At 44.3% G+C, this 18,178-nt stretch overlaps 1 protein-coding gene across 3 annotated transcripts in view; it reads right to left on the bottom strand.

Annotated features, from left to right (window-relative positions):
* MME (membrane metalloendopeptidase) overlaps positions 1-18,178 on the bottom strand; it is a 352,340-nt gene that overhangs the window by 288,345 nt on the left and 45,817 nt on the right. For all 3 annotated transcript variants that reach the window (XM_069213314.1, XM_069213315.1, XM_069213313.1), the window contains exon 3: positions 1,418-1,453. In XM_069213314.1, coding sequence (XP_069069415.1) covers positions 1,418-1,453 — 36 coding nt within the window. The remainder of the gene's footprint in view (positions 1-1,417; positions 1,454-18,178) is intronic.

Raw genomic sequence — 18,178 nt, 5'->3', positions numbered from 1 at the left:
ACCTGCCATCTACTGCTTTGAGATCCCATCTCCTTGTAAAATGTTTCTATCAGCCCAGCCCACCTGCTCACTACTTGCCTTCCAAATTGCAGATGTGCCTCTCCACACTAATGTCACTTTTCACGAAAATAAATGTGCACGTGTAGACGTGTAGATTTTTTCTACAAGTTTATACTGACACTTTTGAGTGACTTTATTACTTTTGACTATTCCCCATTGATTTGTGTAAAGTATAGTCTTACATGTCCCCAAAGTATAGTCTTACATGTCCCCATCCCTGTAACTGGGGTGGAGACAGTGAAAATTTCAAGTACAACCGTAAAATTGCTCGTAGGATTACATTTACAGCTGTATAAATTAGTATTGACTTTATTAAGTCCTGAATAGAATTAATGAAAATTAATATAATTGTGTTTAATACATTTTAGTTTTGCATTACTTTTTATATTTTAAAAAGGTAAAAAATCTTTTAGAAAATCTGCCACATTCTTCCGTTAATTCCTCCCCATTAGTCATATATATTTCTCTTTTTTCCAACCACTCCCCTGTGTCCCTTCCACATTCACTGCTGAAATGTACACTTATATGTGTAGAAATCTCTGCAGTTGGGGTGGAAATCTCTACACAGAAAAGATATGAGGTGGAAGCATTTACCTCTGCATGTAGGTATATGAATAGTATTGTGTAACAAGTTAGTAGTACTATTGCAGTTGTACTAAACACTCTACAAAATCAAAAACTCTTCAGCTATAACTGTTTCATTAAACAATATGCACAACTCCCTGTAAAGTCTCTGTTTTAAACAGACTGGAACATTGACAATTACATAACGGGGAAAACGAGGGGAAATGTTTTGATGTGTACTTTTTTTGCACCAAAGCACCATTTAAATAGTTTCAGCCCATGTTATTCTCTTTGTTTCAGAAAAGCAGGGGCAACCCAATGCGACTCGGATCGGTGGTCTTGAGACTGCACATAGTTCTCTACATCAGGTTTATTCAGCTGACGGTGAAGAAATAGCTTGCAAAACAGTTTATTAATGTGAACATAATTGTATGGTAGCACTCCATCTTTGATGAATGTAGATATTTACTATTTAGCACCTGTCTTGATTAAACATTTTCTCCGCTAAAAGAAATAAAATAAAAAAGCTATTTTTAAGTAAAGCAATTTTGTAATTTGAATATACATAATAAATGTAATGTCAAGGGCAGTGCCCGCTTTCATAATTGCCAGAGCAATAATAGATTAAAGCACCTGTCAATTAAAGAAGCGGCAGTGTGACGAAATGACAGCACGAACACACTACCAATCTGTGGTATGCATACATTTCCCTTCACCTTATTTTTTTTAAATATCAATTATATGACTAGCATATCTCAATGAAATAATTATAGTTCCCTGCATAATGTCTTACCTGATCGCACGCAATCTGCAGTTTTGCAAACGCCATCTAAAATAAAAAGTAAGCATGACAATGATTATTTTAATTTCACTTTTTGTATTCTTTATATCACAGTAGCATTTATATTAGTGAAACACGGTTTATGAGTAACAAATATCATCAATAAAATAATCAGTAAGTCAATTACGTAGACTGACGTAATGAATGCATATAAGGAAGCACAAGAGGTATGTAGAGATGTTAAGTTGCAGGTACATTGCCGTGAGTAATTGATAGTTTTGGTATTTGGGCCTTCCAGGATGCCAGGAGACTGTCTCCAACATTCTGGAATTTAGAGAGTCAGACATTTTAAGAATGCGGCAGGTTATAACCCAACTCTCTGAGTAATTCAGCTACTTGGCCCATGAGTTCCAAAATACCTTTATTATTGTGAATAGCAAAGCATACACCTTAGGTTTCAGGCTTATAATATTGACAACGTGGTTTGCCTGTTTAAATGTTCAACTCAACTAAGTAATGGCAGGGGCAGCGTCTGTGATCTTTGTTTTCTCTTTCTGACTATATTTCTATTCTGTTTGTTCCACTGGCCATGATTATTTCTACCATTGTTTCTCAGAGCTAGATTTTCAATACCCTATATTCACCCTCAATATGTATAATGAGTGCTCTCTACATTCTTTTCTGCAGGGTTAGTCAACTGTCAGTTACAACTGAGCTGTGGAATGCACCTGTTTTTATTTCATGTGGAACAAACCTGTATGCATTTAATATTTTTCTGCCACAACGGAGAGAATTGCGCCTATTATTCTGATTGTGCACATTGGACAGATTTAAATAATAAATTTTTTAGCTACAATTATTTGCCGATTCAGAAAATATCCTGAGAATGCGACTTAGATCCGAACCTTGCGGAGCAATTTTGCAAGTCCCTGACATAGAGCCAGCCAAAAACACATTGTAATCCTGTTCTTGAGAATATTATGATGTAGCCGTCCAATATTTCTTTAAAGTTTAAAGCATGGAGTCAGAGGCGTAATGAAACTTGAGGGGGTCCCCCTGCAAAAAACACAGATGGGGCCCACCCTCCTGGCCCACCCTTCCGGTCCCACACCTGCAGGTTTTGCTGGTGGTCCTCCCTCCAAACCTCTCCCTCTCCCCAGGCACCGCAGGAGCATATGTTGTGCCACTGCGATGACTTCCTACACATGCGGGGGATTTTGAGCTAGACTTGCTCCTCTGTACAAGTACCTCGGTTCATGAGGATCCTGAAACTTTCAAAATCAGTGAAATTGGTGTACTATTCAAAAACTCCACTACCTTGAATATCAGGCATGATAGGAAACTGTGCATACATTCAGGCGAGAGGTTGGTCATACTCGCTCAATGTTCCTTATATGCCCACATTGAGGACACTGGTTCCTGGCCAGCCACAGGATGCTCCCCCTTGTTGGCCTATAAAGCTAAATACAGTCATCAAAAGGAGCATTCTCATTGGCTGACTAGCTCTAAACATTTTTCTCTGGGCGCAATAAGAATGTCCATAGAACTATAAACCCCAGCCACATTAATGAATCTCTTTCTTAAATTCTCTGAAGAAAGCCGTTTCACGAATCCTACGCACGCCTTTCTCGTAAACCAGCTTCTCTTCAACTCTACAAATTCTGCACTTTGTTTCTGAAATTAGTCTAAAGAACTGAGAACATTAACGTAACCATAGAGAAATATGTAACCTTTACACTGCACTCATAAACTGCTACTCGCCAGGATCACTGAATAGAGCACACACATTTCATTTTCATATAGATAGCAAACACACCTGGTGGGTTTTTTCTGGCTGCGATTTATATTCATTCCTATCAACCACTTGTAAATGAGCGGATTTGGGAGGGATAAGGGTAAAGAAAATTATGGTGCTCATTGTGATGGTCAATCTATGTTTTATGTCAAGGCAAGCGGTTAGCTTTATGTATATTCGGAGTCCTATACAGGTAGGGAATAACTGGCTTCAGATAGAAAAAAGTCAGTGTCCAGTTACTGAATCCTTCAGTTGCTTTCCAATTATCTTTCAAACAACCCCTTAACCATATGCACACTCAGTGTCATACCAGTCTAACCCAATTCAATCTCAGCCATTCTTACAATAGAAAATGCTAAAAATGGTAAGCACATTATACAAACATACATCCTAACTTATGTCATCAAATAAAAATACAGTCATTAACATTCGTTTCTGTGCCATAGTTGTAAGCTTGACTTTGCGCATCTATACTGCTATAGTTTTTGCACAACACAAGGGACAAACTAACTTGTATCTTCGAGCTCAGCAGCAGAAGAAGAATTGCTGTAGTTAGTGTTTATTTCTCATACTTACACCTGTGAGAAAACAGGGCTGATTGCAGAGGCCCCATAACTTTTTGCCCCCATTTTCCTCTTTTTGCTGGTGTTTTCCTGACTTTGATGGTGCCCTGGGTACTGCTAACCAGTCCCAGGGCCTGTGCTCTGTGTAAAATGGATATGCAAATTAGGCTAATTATAATTGGCTAAGTTAACCTACCTATAAGTCCCTAGTATATGGTAGGGCATGTAGGTTTAGGGACCACAGCATAGGTGGTGCACACCTAGGTGCACTGCTGAGGTGCCCAGTGTCATTTTAAAAGCAAGCCTGCCTTGCTGGCTGCTTTTAAATTAAAGTTATATGCAAATTCGACTTTGGAATTAAAGGTACTTCCAAAGTTTTAAACTACCTTATTTTTACATATAAGTCACCCCTAAGGTGTGACCTATGTGCCCCTAGGGCTGGGTGCCATGTAACTATAAGCAGGGACTTTATAAAAATAGATTTATAAGCCCGGTGAGGTAAAAACAGCCAAATTCGTTTTTCCCTCATTGAAGTAAATGGCCTTCATAGGCTAGAATGGGCAGACTTTATTTTAAATTTTAAAGTCTCCTTAAATGTTACATACCAAGAATTTGGTATCAAATTAATTGTTGTAATAAATCCCACAACTTCCAGTTGTTGGATTTAATATAACTTGTTCAGGTAAAAAGTTTAGACTTTACCTAAAAAGTTGCCAATTTCAGCTCTGCATTGTTTTTGCTGCTGTGCTCTGATTGGCCAGCCTGCAGCAGCTTCTGCCAGGCTGCCTTGAGGAGGTGTGAAGTGGCCTGGCTTCACACAAAGGAATGTGCTTGGGGGAGAGAATCTCCCCTCAGCAGATGGTGAGGCAGGAAGGGGGAGGGCTGCCAAACTGGTTTTCAAAGGCAGAGAAGGACATTTGCAGCACCCAGCAACACCCCCACATCCTGCAACCCCAGACAATTAGGTGCCCCCTTGATTAGATTAGGAGAGGGCAGGAGAGGGGTGTGTTTATGATTTTTAGCCCCACCAGTGGGTTGGCTCAGCCAGAAGTAACCTCCAAAAATCAGATTCAGCCATGTTGGATTTTTAGAGACTGTTGCCTTTTGGGATGGATTTTTGGCACACTTCCCAGGAAGTGGTCATCACAGGGGGACGACCCTGTACCTGACTGGAGGATCAGGACCCCCCTGCTTTTCACCCAGGAGCAAGGATAAAACTGGCAGACCTGCCCCCACACCTCAGATCCCCTCCAGAATTCAACAAGAAAGGAACTAAAGAAGAAGAAGGACTGCCCTGCTGGACCCCTGGCCTGCACCTGGACCCTGCACTCAGAAGGACTGCACCAGCTGCACACTTGAGCTTCACCACAAGAAGGACTTTGCCTGGCTTCAACTGGTTCAAGGAGGGACTCCCTGTTTGCTACAGGTGAAAAATTGCTAAACCAGAGTCCCCTGCACCAACTCTTGAAGAAAGCGACCAGCTGTCCACTGTCCAGTGGCCAAAAAGGAGTTTGCGCCAGGTGCATTCTGGGAGTTGAAGTCCGCACCCCCCAAGGACCATCACAGAACTTCTGGACCCTTGGGGTGAGCTGTGGACCCCAAAAGAACCTTAAAAGAACATCTGGGAGAAGCCCCAGAAGTTTGGAAAAGATTTGAGAATTTTTGGAAAAAAGCTCCAGAGAGGGACCGACCCGCCGCGGAAATTCTAGCCGGCTTGCCTCAACCGCGACCCGGCCTGACTTCGTGGTTCGTCCCGGTAAAGAAAAACATCCAAAAAAGAGACTAAGTCCGAACGTAAAAAGTTGACCGGGACCTCCCAGCCATCGTATCCGAGAAGGGCTCCATGGACGTTGGATCAAGATCCAGGTTTACCCCGGTCGAAGGATTTTCATCTCGAAAAAACGACTAAGTCCGAAGGTAAAAGTCTCCACCGAGGAAACCCACATCGCGTATCCGGACAAGGGCTCCAGGAGGTCGGATTCAACTGGCAGGTTCGTCCCGGTGAAGAAAAACTTCAAAATAAAGACTAAGTCAGAAGGAAACTTTTTAACCGAGGCCTCCCGCGACCTGTAGCCGAGCAGGGCTCCATCGCGGTCGGCCTGAAAGTTTGACTTTGCCCCGGTCGAGGTGCAACCAGATGACCCGATTGGCGCTTTTTGTTTCTAAGCGCTAGAAAAGTAATAATTCTTTAAAAATTCATATCTCCGGTTCCCCTGAACCGATTTTAATCATTTTTGTGTCATTTTAAAGATAAAAATATAAACTATTTTTATAAATTGGTTTTGGATTTTTAAACTGTTTCCTGTGTTTTATTTAATTACTGTTTTGTGATATGTGAATGCTTTACACTTTGTCTCCTAAGTTAAGCCTTGACGCTCGTTGCCAAGCTACCAAGGGTTGAGCTGGGATTAATTTACTGAGACCTAACTGTACCTATGTGGAGGTTAGTGGCTTGTTGCTAGGTGTAGGTACCTACCTGCCCTACCAATAACCCATTTTCCAACAACACCCCAATGAATTCTTCTGATCAACATACAATTGGGAGATGTGGAAGTGTTGGAGCAAATTATGCTATTAAATGTCAGTAAGTGAAATGCCTTACGTTTTGAAGATCACTGGCATTCACAGTGCCTTTCTAGCATCATCGCCCTATCTATCAAATCAATGTTAACCTGCAAAATTGTCTTAAACTTTTAGACCTGCAAGATATAAACAGGGCTGGGCAGGAGAGCCACGAGCAGCTCTGGCAAAATTACTCAAACCAGTCTTGTTCTTTTCGTCTCCTTGTGCACTCTCTTCTTTCCATCAATCCATTCTTTCTCTCCCCTTCTATCCTCTCCCTGTCTTATATTAATTGCACATATGCTACTTTCGACCATTATCTCACAACCTCTGATCCAAAAGGAACTATGAAAATCAGCACAGTCTGGAAACTGTTGATGGACCAGAGGCTTCTCTTGACTTTGAAAGACTGTCTGCATGAGCATCAGAAACATTAACATTGCCATCCTGAATCACTAGGACAATTATTTGGAAACCCATTATTGTTTTCCACCTCTATCCATATGAAATGCACCTGCAAGTTTGTCTATTCATGCTGTTCCAACAGAACACACCACATGCTCTTGTCACACCTCCCTTCATAGTGCCCCCGCCCGTAATTTGTGAGTATAGTGGTCACCGTATTATGCATCCAACAATAAATGCGTTGGGTAATATTCTGAGGTCAGCAGAAAGGAAGAGAAATGTGGTGACAGCTCATGTTGCCCTCAGATCTGACAAACCCTGATTCTGCTACACTAATTTGTTTTGCTGATATACGCAGGGTACCAGTGCTTTCTTTGTGTCAGTGTTGCAGGTAGTTGGAAGCGACACTCATTTGTGGGGACCGGTACCTATTTTTCATCATCAGACTGTGACGTAGAAGAGACGGATAGGCAGTAGATGGGAAAAGATGGAGGGAGAGGAAGATATTAAAATGGTGACAAATGGAGACTGCAAAGCAAAAAGAACTTCAGTGAGATAAAGTGACAGCAAGAGTAGAGTGGTGGAAAAAAAGAGGCACGAAGTGGAATCAGGACTAGGCAACCGTGGTATTTAACATTCAGCAGCACCACTGTAAGGCTCCCAAGGAAAACAGTGGGATCCTGTACTTATTGTTTTGCACATTAAAAACTGATTAGTGTTTTTTTAGAGGAGTAAGGCCCTGATTTATACTTTTATTGTGCTGCATTTGCGTCATTTTTTGGTGCAAACTTACAAAATACAATTGTATTTTGTAAGTTTAAGCCGCTTTTGCGTCACAAAATGACACAAATGCGGCGCAAAAAAAGTATAAATCAAGTCCTAAATGTCTGAGGTTAGGAGAGGGCTAGACCATATAATGAAAGTAGATTAACAATGCCTCCATATGAGATGTGTACCTACTTGTGGTGGCACCCACAGTTGAAATATTTAGCAAACATCATCAAGGAGAAAACATAAGGGCACCTTAACCATAAGATTAATTGAGTTCAATTCAATTCAATTTAAAAAATGTTATTCGGATGAGATAAACATTCATAAACGTTACATAAGAAATACAATGCACAAATAAAAGCAATTTTATAAAATTCATACTGCACTGTGCAACATATTATAATAACATCCCGGCCCTCGCAATATGAGAAAATATCTAAAATAACATTAATTGAGTTATTTATGTGCATGTTTACCAAAACAGTCATCTTTCCCACAGGGAACATTAACTGCTCCCAACCCGGCTTCCTCTCCTATTACTTATTGACTTCAAGCTTGCCTTTGAGCATGTACAGCACTCTCCTGCCTTCTCACTAGATTTGTGCTATAGAAATACCAGATATATAAATAGTTAATATGTATTGATGAAGAACAGCTAGAAAAAGAGATGTTTTAAATGTTTTCTAAAGGTAATGTGGAAACCTTCCAACAGAGCAGCCAACAAGCGAGGCAACTTGTTCACCCCGGACCTTCAAGCCTCCAAGCAAACCTGCCGGAAACTGGAAAGAAAGTGGCTCCTCGAACAGACACCAGACAACCATGCCGCCTTCAAGAACGCCATCCGCAATCACCATCACCTCATCAGATCTGCCAAAAAATCCTCCTTCAAAGACCGCCTGGACAACAATGCACACAACAGGAAGGAGCTCCTCAACATCGTGAAGGAACTCTCCAACCCCAGCTTCAACACAAATGACATCCAACCTTCACAAGACGTGTGCAACTCCCTCGCCGCCTTCTTCCACCACAAGATCACAGACATACATGACAGCTTCAACAGCCAGACCACCCGCCAATCACTGACTCCCCAGACTCTCCACCCACCCTTAACTACGAACCTCTGCTCGCCTGGGCCAACGTGAACAAAGACAACACAATAAAAACCATGCGCACTATCCACTCTGGATCTCCATCAGACCTATGCCCGCACCACATCTCTAACAAAGCAAGCGGCACCATCGCACCCCACCTCTGCAAAATCCTCAACATCTCCTTTGAGAATGCGACCTACCCCGAAAGCTGGAAGCATGCTGAAATCAAACCCCTACTGAAGAAACCCATGGCTGACCCGTGAGACCTCAAGAACTTCCGCCCCATCTCCCAGCTCCCATTCCCGGCCAAGGTCATCGAGAAGATTGTCAACAGACAACTGACCCACTACCTCAAAGAACACAACATCCTGGACCCATCCTAGTCAGGGTTCCACAGCAACCACAGTACCGAAACCGCCCTCGTCGCCGCCACCGTCGACATCAGGGCCCTGTTTGGCCACTGTGAAACCGCGGCTCTCATCCTCCTGGACCTCTCGGCCGCCTTCGACACCGTCTGCCACCACATCCTACGCACACACCTCCACAATTCCGGGATCCGAGACAAAGCCCTAGAGTGGATCACCTCCTTCCTCTCTTGCAGAACCCAGAGTGTCCGCATCCACCCTTTCCGCTCCGAAGCCTCCAAGATCATCGGCGGCGTTCCTCAAGGATCGTCCCTCAGCCCTACACCGTTCATCGTCTACATGACCCCGCTCACCCACGTCGCCCGACTACACAACCTCAACATCATCTCCTACGCAGACGACACCCAATGATTCTCTCCTCAAACGACTGCAACGCATACAAAATGCCTCTGCACGCCTGATCCTCGATGCCCACCGCCACAGCCACATCACTCCCCTTCTGAGAAACCCACACTGGCTCCCCGTCAACAAAAGCATAACCTTCAAGCTCCTCATCCACGCACACAAGGCGCTCCACAACCACCGGCCAAGCCTACCTCAACAGACGACTCAACTTCTACACCCCGTCCCGCCAATTCCACTCAGCTGACCTTGCCCTCGCCACCGTCCCCCGCATCCAAAGAGCGACTACCGGAGGCAGATCCTTCTCCCACCTTGCCGCCAAGACCTGGAACAACCTTCCCCTGCCCCTACGACAGACCGAAGACCTGCTGACTTTCAGAAAGCGGATCAAGACCTGGCTATTTGAGCAGCAGCAGCAACCCCCCTCCCCCCGAGCGCCTTGAGACCCTCCTGGGTGGTAGCGCGCTTTACAAATACACTGATTGATTGATTAATGTGTGAATTAGTATTTCTGATGCAAAGAGGAAGATTGCTCCAGAGTTGGGAGCCAAAATGGGAATATTAAACAGCAGCGATGAGTTTGAACACAAATGTTTTCACAAGAGTGTATTGAGAAAAATGTTGAAGCAATGGGCTTTGTTATTGCATAAAAACCTGTACATGGGACTGAAAAGGCCTATTCACAAAGATAAAAGTATGGGTGTAAATGTGCATTTAAACTTCGGTGTAATATTACTACTTTTAGCTATTCAGCAGTTCTGAGTGTAAATTTACTCCAGAGTGTAGAGTTTCTTGTCTACACACCCAGAAACCAGAGGGTTGAACCATATGTATAACTGTAAAGTTACTACTTGTGGTTTTCCGCACCTAAACAGAGATTTATGCTAGCACTTTGGAGAACTCGCTGTGGGAAAGAATAGAGAAATCAATAAACGTTAATTAATTAAAAACTATATGTATTATTCATTTTATTGTACAACATAAATGTAAAATCAATTACAATAATAATTTTTACTCTAGAACTAACAAAATAAAATGTTGGAACAGATTACCTGAAAAAAATAAATGCTTATGAAATAATTGAATAATTTAAACAGGGAGCCTGGCCAAGCTGACGACCGTAATGGATGCACGACGCTGAAGCTCTGGCAGCAGGATGTCAACAACTGGTCAAATGGGACCCAAACCACTTCACTGGAGTGAGGCATGCGGCGCAGAGGCACCTTTCAATGGTGAGAAGAGCTGGGGCCGCACCTGACTACTGAACGGACCATGAAAGCACCTGCTGTGCAGGTGGCCTCCTCCCAGTCAGTGCGTCTCAGAGGCCCCTCAGCAACAGGGGCTGTGGGTGAACCTGAGGTGCACGGCTGCTAGAGCAGCGTAGTGCTGCCTTTACAACTTGGAGCACCCCCCGCCTCCCTTCCTTCATCTGCCCCATCTACAGATGAGCCCAGTAGAATAACGAGCTGGAGGCAGTGAAATTGCATGGCATCTGCGGCCCTCCTGGGCCTACATAGCCGCAACAACGGCTGGGAGGCCCGCGCGTGGCCCAATTGTACTCTGCTGCCACCATCGCTCACTGTGAAAAGGCAGGCAGGCAGGCACCAGGAAGCTCTGGAGTTAGGGTGATCTGTTTTTTTGCCACATATTGAGACCATGGAGGCACCACCATACAATATCCTTGCCCTTACCTGGACCTCACCGAGCCACAGCAGACTTGTACCTCCCCTCCTCCCTATACTGTTGTAGCCTGGGGAAACTGGTTACACTGCTTCACCAAGCAAGGTCCCCTCCGCTGACCAAACCCCGCCATACCAAAAAGCATGACCAGGCAGCTGAGTTGCCAAGGAGGGGGAAAAACAGTGCACCATCCCTAGTCTCATACTTACCAGCTTGTTGGGGGTATCCCGCAGGACATTAGGCCCTACTACAAGCCGACCTGGATACTGTTCCCCCACATCTGATTGCGCCAGTGAGAGTAAGGAGTTCACGCCCCTTCCTCCCTCATTGACTGTGCTGGATTTCATGCTCGACCATGAGGAGGTGACTCTCTAACCCTTGCACCCTTAGTAAGAGTGTCCAACACACACAGCCTTAGTGTCAGGACAATCCTCAATCTCCGAAAGCAGTCATGGTGTACGGCGACATGAACAGCGCAAGCTCCCCTTTGAAAAGAACACATCTGTAGATGTGACCGCCTCGACCCTGACCATGTGGGAGGCACTACTGTTGGCACTACGCCTGGACAACTCGTTGGTATGGAGGCCATAATGGCAGAGTAATGGGCGGGCTTCTGTGCCACAGATACCCGGTTTGACACCCTCACTATTAGGCTTGACAAAATGGGGGACTGTCTGGACCAACAATAAACTCGCCTAAAGGGGGCACAGAGGAGTGCTTTTCAGGGCTTGAGAATAGTGCCATGAGAGCAGAGAAACGACTGGAAAAGCTGGAGTCCAGGCTCTAGACAGTGGCAATAAAGAAGGAGCACCTGGAGCCAGGGGCCGCCATAACAAACTGCGCATTTCTGGAATCGCAGAGACCATGAACACTCCACTGGCCGCATGGATCTGCTTGCGAAACTGTTGGGTTGCCAGAACTTTACTTCCACATTTGTGGCTGAAAGGGCAAACCACACTCTTGGACAGCGGCCAGTGCCAGGAGCACCGGCCAGACAACAGTGCAAGATTGCTCAATTACCAAGGTCACGACACAGCACTCCAACTTGCCAGAGAACAGTGTCCACTCCATTGCCGGGGCATGTTGGTTTCACTGTTTCCAGACTTCACACCAACAGTCCAGGAAGCCAGACAAAAATTTGCAGATGCTAAAAACACGCTTCATAAATTAGGTCTCTGATATGATATGCTCTACCCGGCCAGACTTCGTGTTGATGTAAATGGCATACCCCACTACTTCAACACTCCTGAGGATGCCCTAGCATTCTGCAAGCAACATGCTAAGAACAACACTCCCCCAGTGTGAGCGACCCCGGAGTGTGATCACCTGGATACAGACCCCAACACCTGCATGAATCGCTCTCCTCTAGACTAATGTTGGCACCCCCAGTAATGAGGATGAACGCTTTGGACACTTAACTCCACTTTCTAATGAGATAGCTGTGCCCACTGCAATGTTGTCTTACATAGTTTGATTATTGCCTTACCCTGCAGCTTGCCAATTCCCATTCCCTCTTATTGTATACAATTCTACTTCTGTACGAGGTTTGCTGCCCCCACATTGTCACTCTCACATGGCTGATACCAAGTTGCCCATGCTCCTCTCGTTTTGTAGTAATCTTGCACTTTGCCTCTGTGTTGAGGGGTTATGGGAGGAATTAAATTAATGTATGTACTTTAATTAAGGGAAGCTTTTTAGAGCAATGCATGGTTAGCAGAGCTGTCCCGTTTGCTGCTTTCTTGTTATTCTTAAGACCTAGCTATTCGAGCATTAGCAACCCCCCCCCCAGCGCCTTGAGATCCTAAGAGTGAGTAGCGAGCTTTACAAGTGATTGATTGATTCGATCCTCTTTTATGAATTTCGCTGGTAGTTTTAATCATGTAAAGTATTTTTTTTACACTACCAAATAAAAAGAATGAAAAGAAAATTTGAAAAGAAGGTCTACAACTTTGCATGCATAAATGTATAATATAAAGTGAAGTAACACTTTTGGACAAGCCCCTTTCCTTACACTGACACATTTTATGGGTGCTCCCTTGACAAGAGTAAACCGTGGACCATTTACATAGTGGGTTTCTTGCTTCAATATGTAAGTGATTACCCCAAATCGTGAAATTTGGACAACCCACCCCTCTGAGCAGATAGAGTCACAGGTAACTATTTTGTGGGAGTAAATCCCTTTATAATAGTACAATGGTAAAATCCAACCATTGTTTATTTTGTAAATCATTAACCACATTTTGCCCACATAGATATCATACATATACCTAAGTAATGCTTAACTGCTCAAACAGCATCTATGAATATTTGGGGCTCAGGCACATCTTTTTTATATGAATTACCTAGTGACTTGGTGCACTTCAGAATTAGGGGTAGCCTATTGTAAAAAAAAAAGAAAAAAAAAGTTGCAGGTCCTGGCGACCCCATGATGTGTCTGATTCTGACAACCAGCACTGTGGTTACCCTCTGTAAGGAGATAAAAGGTGCAGGTACTTCGGTTGTAACTCCCAGTTTGTAAGGGAAACACATATGCCAGCTCTCTTCAAAAAGGGTAAACTGTGTGACCCATGATGTTACAAGACTATCTCACTGATAACGTTCTTGAAACTGAGGTGCTAAATAGAAGTGGTCAATGCCCTGATGGAGGAACAGTTTATCTTTAGTCTTGGTGAGGTACAACAGATAAATGTTTCAGACTGACCACTACCAAAGATTAACATGGAAATGTAATATATTTTTATTGTGTACCACATTTGAGCCACCTAATGGAGCACTCAATGAGACACCTCACCTAGGGCTCTATTTAGAGTTTGGTGGACAGGATACTCTATCACAAACAGGAAACAGCCTTTGCAATGAGTTTTTTTGCCACGCAGTACCATTACCATGCATTTTTTTACCACAACATTTTTTACAACATACATATATATATATATATATATATATATATATATATGTATGTTGTAAAAAATGTATATATATATATATATATTTCTATAAAAATCAAACCAACTGGCTTATCACACAAACCAAAGGAGCACTCTGTCCAACAGTATCCAATTGAATTAGGATCACCTAGCATGATGCGTTTCAGCCATTGCCTTTTTCAAATGCTTGCTACACCTTAAACACTCGCATACACATCTTTAACTAGCATTCCTCATTAGTAGAATAGTCATAAGTAAAAACAGACTTCGGTGTCTCTATATCTTACTATGTTCATAGCGCGCCCATCATAATGTTTGTCTTTTACTTTGCCTGTTGACTTAGTAGCCAACAATTATCTGTTAGTGAGTGCATCTCACCACTTGTATACTGTCCTTTTTTTGCGAGTGTCATTAATCTCCAAGGAATTCAATATTTGACCCCTTCGTCTCCACATAACACCACAGAGGGGTACTGTCTTTCTGCCACTGGACGTTTTACTTATGTTATTTTCCTTCTATACAAAAACTTCCCTTTGATAATGATTCACACACATGGGAGAATGCCATTATTTTTTATCATTATCTGAATGTTTATGCGGAATGGCTGGGTAGGATTAGCCTCCTTGACGTCTATAATGCATGTTTTTCTAAGCAGCGATACAATGTATTAATACTTCTATAAGGTTTTGTTTATTCACCTTTGTGTTAAGACTGCATGTTTTGTCCTGCTAAGTGTAAATACAAACTAATGCTTTCTATATACGACAATGTTTTTCGGACTGGCATGACCACAATAGTCTGTTTTCACTTATATTACAGGTTTTGAGAAAGACCTCACCGTCAAAACTTTTTGGCCACATGAATTAAATTTGTCATGGATTACACTGCTTGGAGTGCTAGCTTTCTTTCGTGTGAATGTTTAGCGTGTCCTGTGAACTGTTGCGAGCTAGATATAACTGTAGAACGGAAGGGATAATATATGCATGGGGGGAGTTCTAGCACTAGGGGGGCCGTAAAAATGGTGCAAAGGAATCTATGTGATTCCTTTGTACCATTTTTAACTGTATTTTTTAACCCCTGCTAAGTGCAGGCATCAAAATGAGGCTCCCATTGTGTTCAGTGGGCCTCTATGTGCTTTGCAGGATTAACGCCAACATTGTTTACGCTAATCCTGCAAAGCACCGACCAGCGTCAACAATTATGATGCTAGTCCCCCTGACTACCGCCACGGTGCGCCATATTTTGAATACGGCGCACACATGGTTGCATTGGGGGGGCACTAAGGGGCGGAAGAAAAGTGGAGCACCCTCCTTTTTTAGAGCATTTTAAAGCCCCCAAGGTGACCCTCCTATTTAAGGTCCCCAATCCCCACAGGAGACCACTCTTTTTTTTTAAAAACAGATGATTTTTAGCCCTGGTGGGGGCCCTTATGGACACCTAAACAAAGACTAGTGGCTCAGGGTGTCCCCAGCCTGGCCCCTTTTTGTTTTTTTTAGTGGGGTTGAGCTGAAGCCAAGTCCTGGTTGAAGTGCTGGCAGCCAATTAGATATCATCACTGGGCCAGTTGGATCCACATAGTACCGTGTGCCCAGATATTCATATTGTTTGGCCTTTAATATCTCTAAAAGTACTGAACACATTTACACCAAAGTGTGCTTTCTGGACCCAGAGTTAGCTTTCTGCCAAATCTGGTGTAATTCCATTCAGTGGTTAGGCCTGTAGTTGTGTTTGGGAGAAAGGTAGCTCTTGGCCCAGAAAAAATACCTTTTTGTTAATTGGTGTAAACCCATTCAGTAGTTTTGGAGAAATTAAAGAAAAACAAATTTGTATATATAGGGATAAAAAGGCTCCATTACCCCTCTCGATCTCGCGCTGAGATCTGATTGGCTACTAACTCTTCAACAAGGAAGTGTTGGCAGCCATCTTGGGACTGAAGCTGAGTTCCCGAAAAAGGAATAAACTAAAGGAAAGGGGCCAGGGTAGGCACACCCTGATCCCTTAACACTGGCACTGGGGTCCCAGAGGGATCCCCCCCCCCCCCCCCCCACAAGAGCAAGAAAACATTTTTTTTTAATTTTCAGCAGGAGTCACTGCGTATCGGAGGTGGTGGTCCTCAGGGCAGCTGGGCTCTCATGCTTGCTAAAATGAAGCCCCTGTGTGGTCCATGCAGTGGGGAAATGTTAAAAATAAGAAGGGGGCCCCCTCATGGGTTCACTAAAGCCCCGGGAACCACCATCTCCCTGTGGCAAATATTCAAATAAGTGTGGGGGGGCCTCCCAGCCTCCCCCCATCCCTGGGGCAAATATTCAATTAAGTGCAGAGGGCCATGTAGTCTGCTTGCAGCCCCAGGGACTTCCACCTCCCTCGGGCCACTCATACAATTAAGTGCAGGGGGCTGCACTACAGCCCTAGGACCTGCCAAATCCCCAGGTTAAATACTGAATTAAATGTGGGGGTAACATGACCCTCTGCAGCCCTGGGGACCACCACCTCCCTGGGGCAAATATTTAATTCAGTTTTTGGGGCCACACGCACCTCACTGACCATGGACTGCCACTTCCCTTGGGCTAAATTTAAATAGGATAGGGGGTCAGTTGCGAACTCCCAGCTCCGGGGACCACCTCCTCCCCAGGGCAAATTGCAATGTTGGAGGGGGGCCACGCAGCCCCCCTTGTGGAGTCAATAACGGCCCTGGAGACGGCCAACCACCAGAGCCAGCTTCTACTATGTCCTGTGGTGCCCACCTCCAGGACATAGCTGTTTGCTATGACTTGGCAGGAGCTTTGACAGCTCCTGCCAAATCAATGCAAACATTCCATTTCCAGTTAATGAGAGCTGTCAAACAGCTCTCACTTGCTGAATGTGGCGGTTCCCTCTGTTTTCCTGCCTGCATGTCTGCAGGCAGGGAAACAGAGGAAACAATTGCTCTCACAGAGAGAGAGCTGCATGTTTAGCAGCACCATCTGTGACAGCAATGCTGGTTCCCGCAGGAGGTGGGGAGCCCGCTGGGATCATGGAGGCCTTGTGAATGCCACCCATGGTCTCCAAACATTTGACTTGGTGCCCTGGGTGGCACCCAGGTGACATCGTTGAGCCCTGGAGATGGGGACCCCGGGGGGGCAAGATTGGCCTGGGGAGGGGGCTGTGCGGTCCCCCTCACCCCAAAAACAATCAAATGTTTAGGCAGGACCCTAGGGGATGGGTCACCAGATGTGAGTCAGCCTAGGAAGAGGGGCCACAGCTCTCCCCCCCCCCAATAATATACTAATGCCAGGCCCTGGGGGATGGGGTACCAGGGACTGAAATTGGATAGGGGAGGAAGGCCGCATGCTCCCCCCAAAAACAATTTAGAAGGCCAGGCCCCTGGGTAGGGGTCCTAAGGCCAATATCAGCCTGGGGATTGAGGCCACGCGGCTTCCCTCCCCTAACAAAATAAATGTATTAATAAATGTATTAATGCTGATCCCTGAAGAAGAGGTCTCTGGGGCCAGTGGCCTCCTCCTCCCCCCAACAAAACATTTTTAGAAGGCTGGGTCCTTGGGGATGGGGTCCCGGGACCAAAATCGGCCTGGGAAAAGGGGGGCGCATTTATTTGTTTCCCCCCCCCCTCAAAAACAAATAAATGTTTTAATGCCAGGCCCATGGGATGAGGTCCCCTGGGGCGGAATCAGCCAGGGTAGGATGGCTGCATGGCATCACTATCCCCCCCTCCAAAAAAAAAAAATAGAAGGCCAAGCCCTGTCTTAAATAAAATAAATAAGAGTTGGGAAATTTTATCTTTAGAGAAATATATCGAGGTGAAAAGGATTCCAAGGGGCTTACGCATATTTTTGATGCCAACTTATACTGGGATTAAGCCTGAACTGTTCACAGAGGGGGCAGAAAACAACACACAATGCTCTTTGAACATGATGAAAATATTAATTAAGCATGCTAGATTAGATTTGGAAGAAACACATGTTAAAATCAGAGAATTGGAAGACTTGTTGAATAATCAAAATGATAAAAGTGGACAAACCACCTTGCGACAAGCTATGGAAACCCGTTTGAATAATTATGAAGATGAAGTCCAGCAGAGAAAAAATAGTACATTTTTAAGGGATGAAAAAGATTATAAGTTTGGGTGAGTATATACATTTGCGAAAAGATTTGACCAATTGAAACGAGAATCGAGGTTCACTAGAGGACAATCAAATCACAGTGGAGAGGAAA

Source organism: Pleurodeles waltl, chromosome 11 (assembly GCF_031143425.1).
Source record: "Pleurodeles waltl isolate 20211129_DDA chromosome 11, aPleWal1.hap1.20221129, whole genome shotgun sequence".
NCBI lineage: Eukaryota > Metazoa > Chordata > Amphibia > Caudata > Salamandridae > Pleurodeles > Pleurodeles waltl.
Note: the sequence above shows the minus strand (reverse complement) of the source record. Positions and strands in the feature narration are given on the sequence as shown.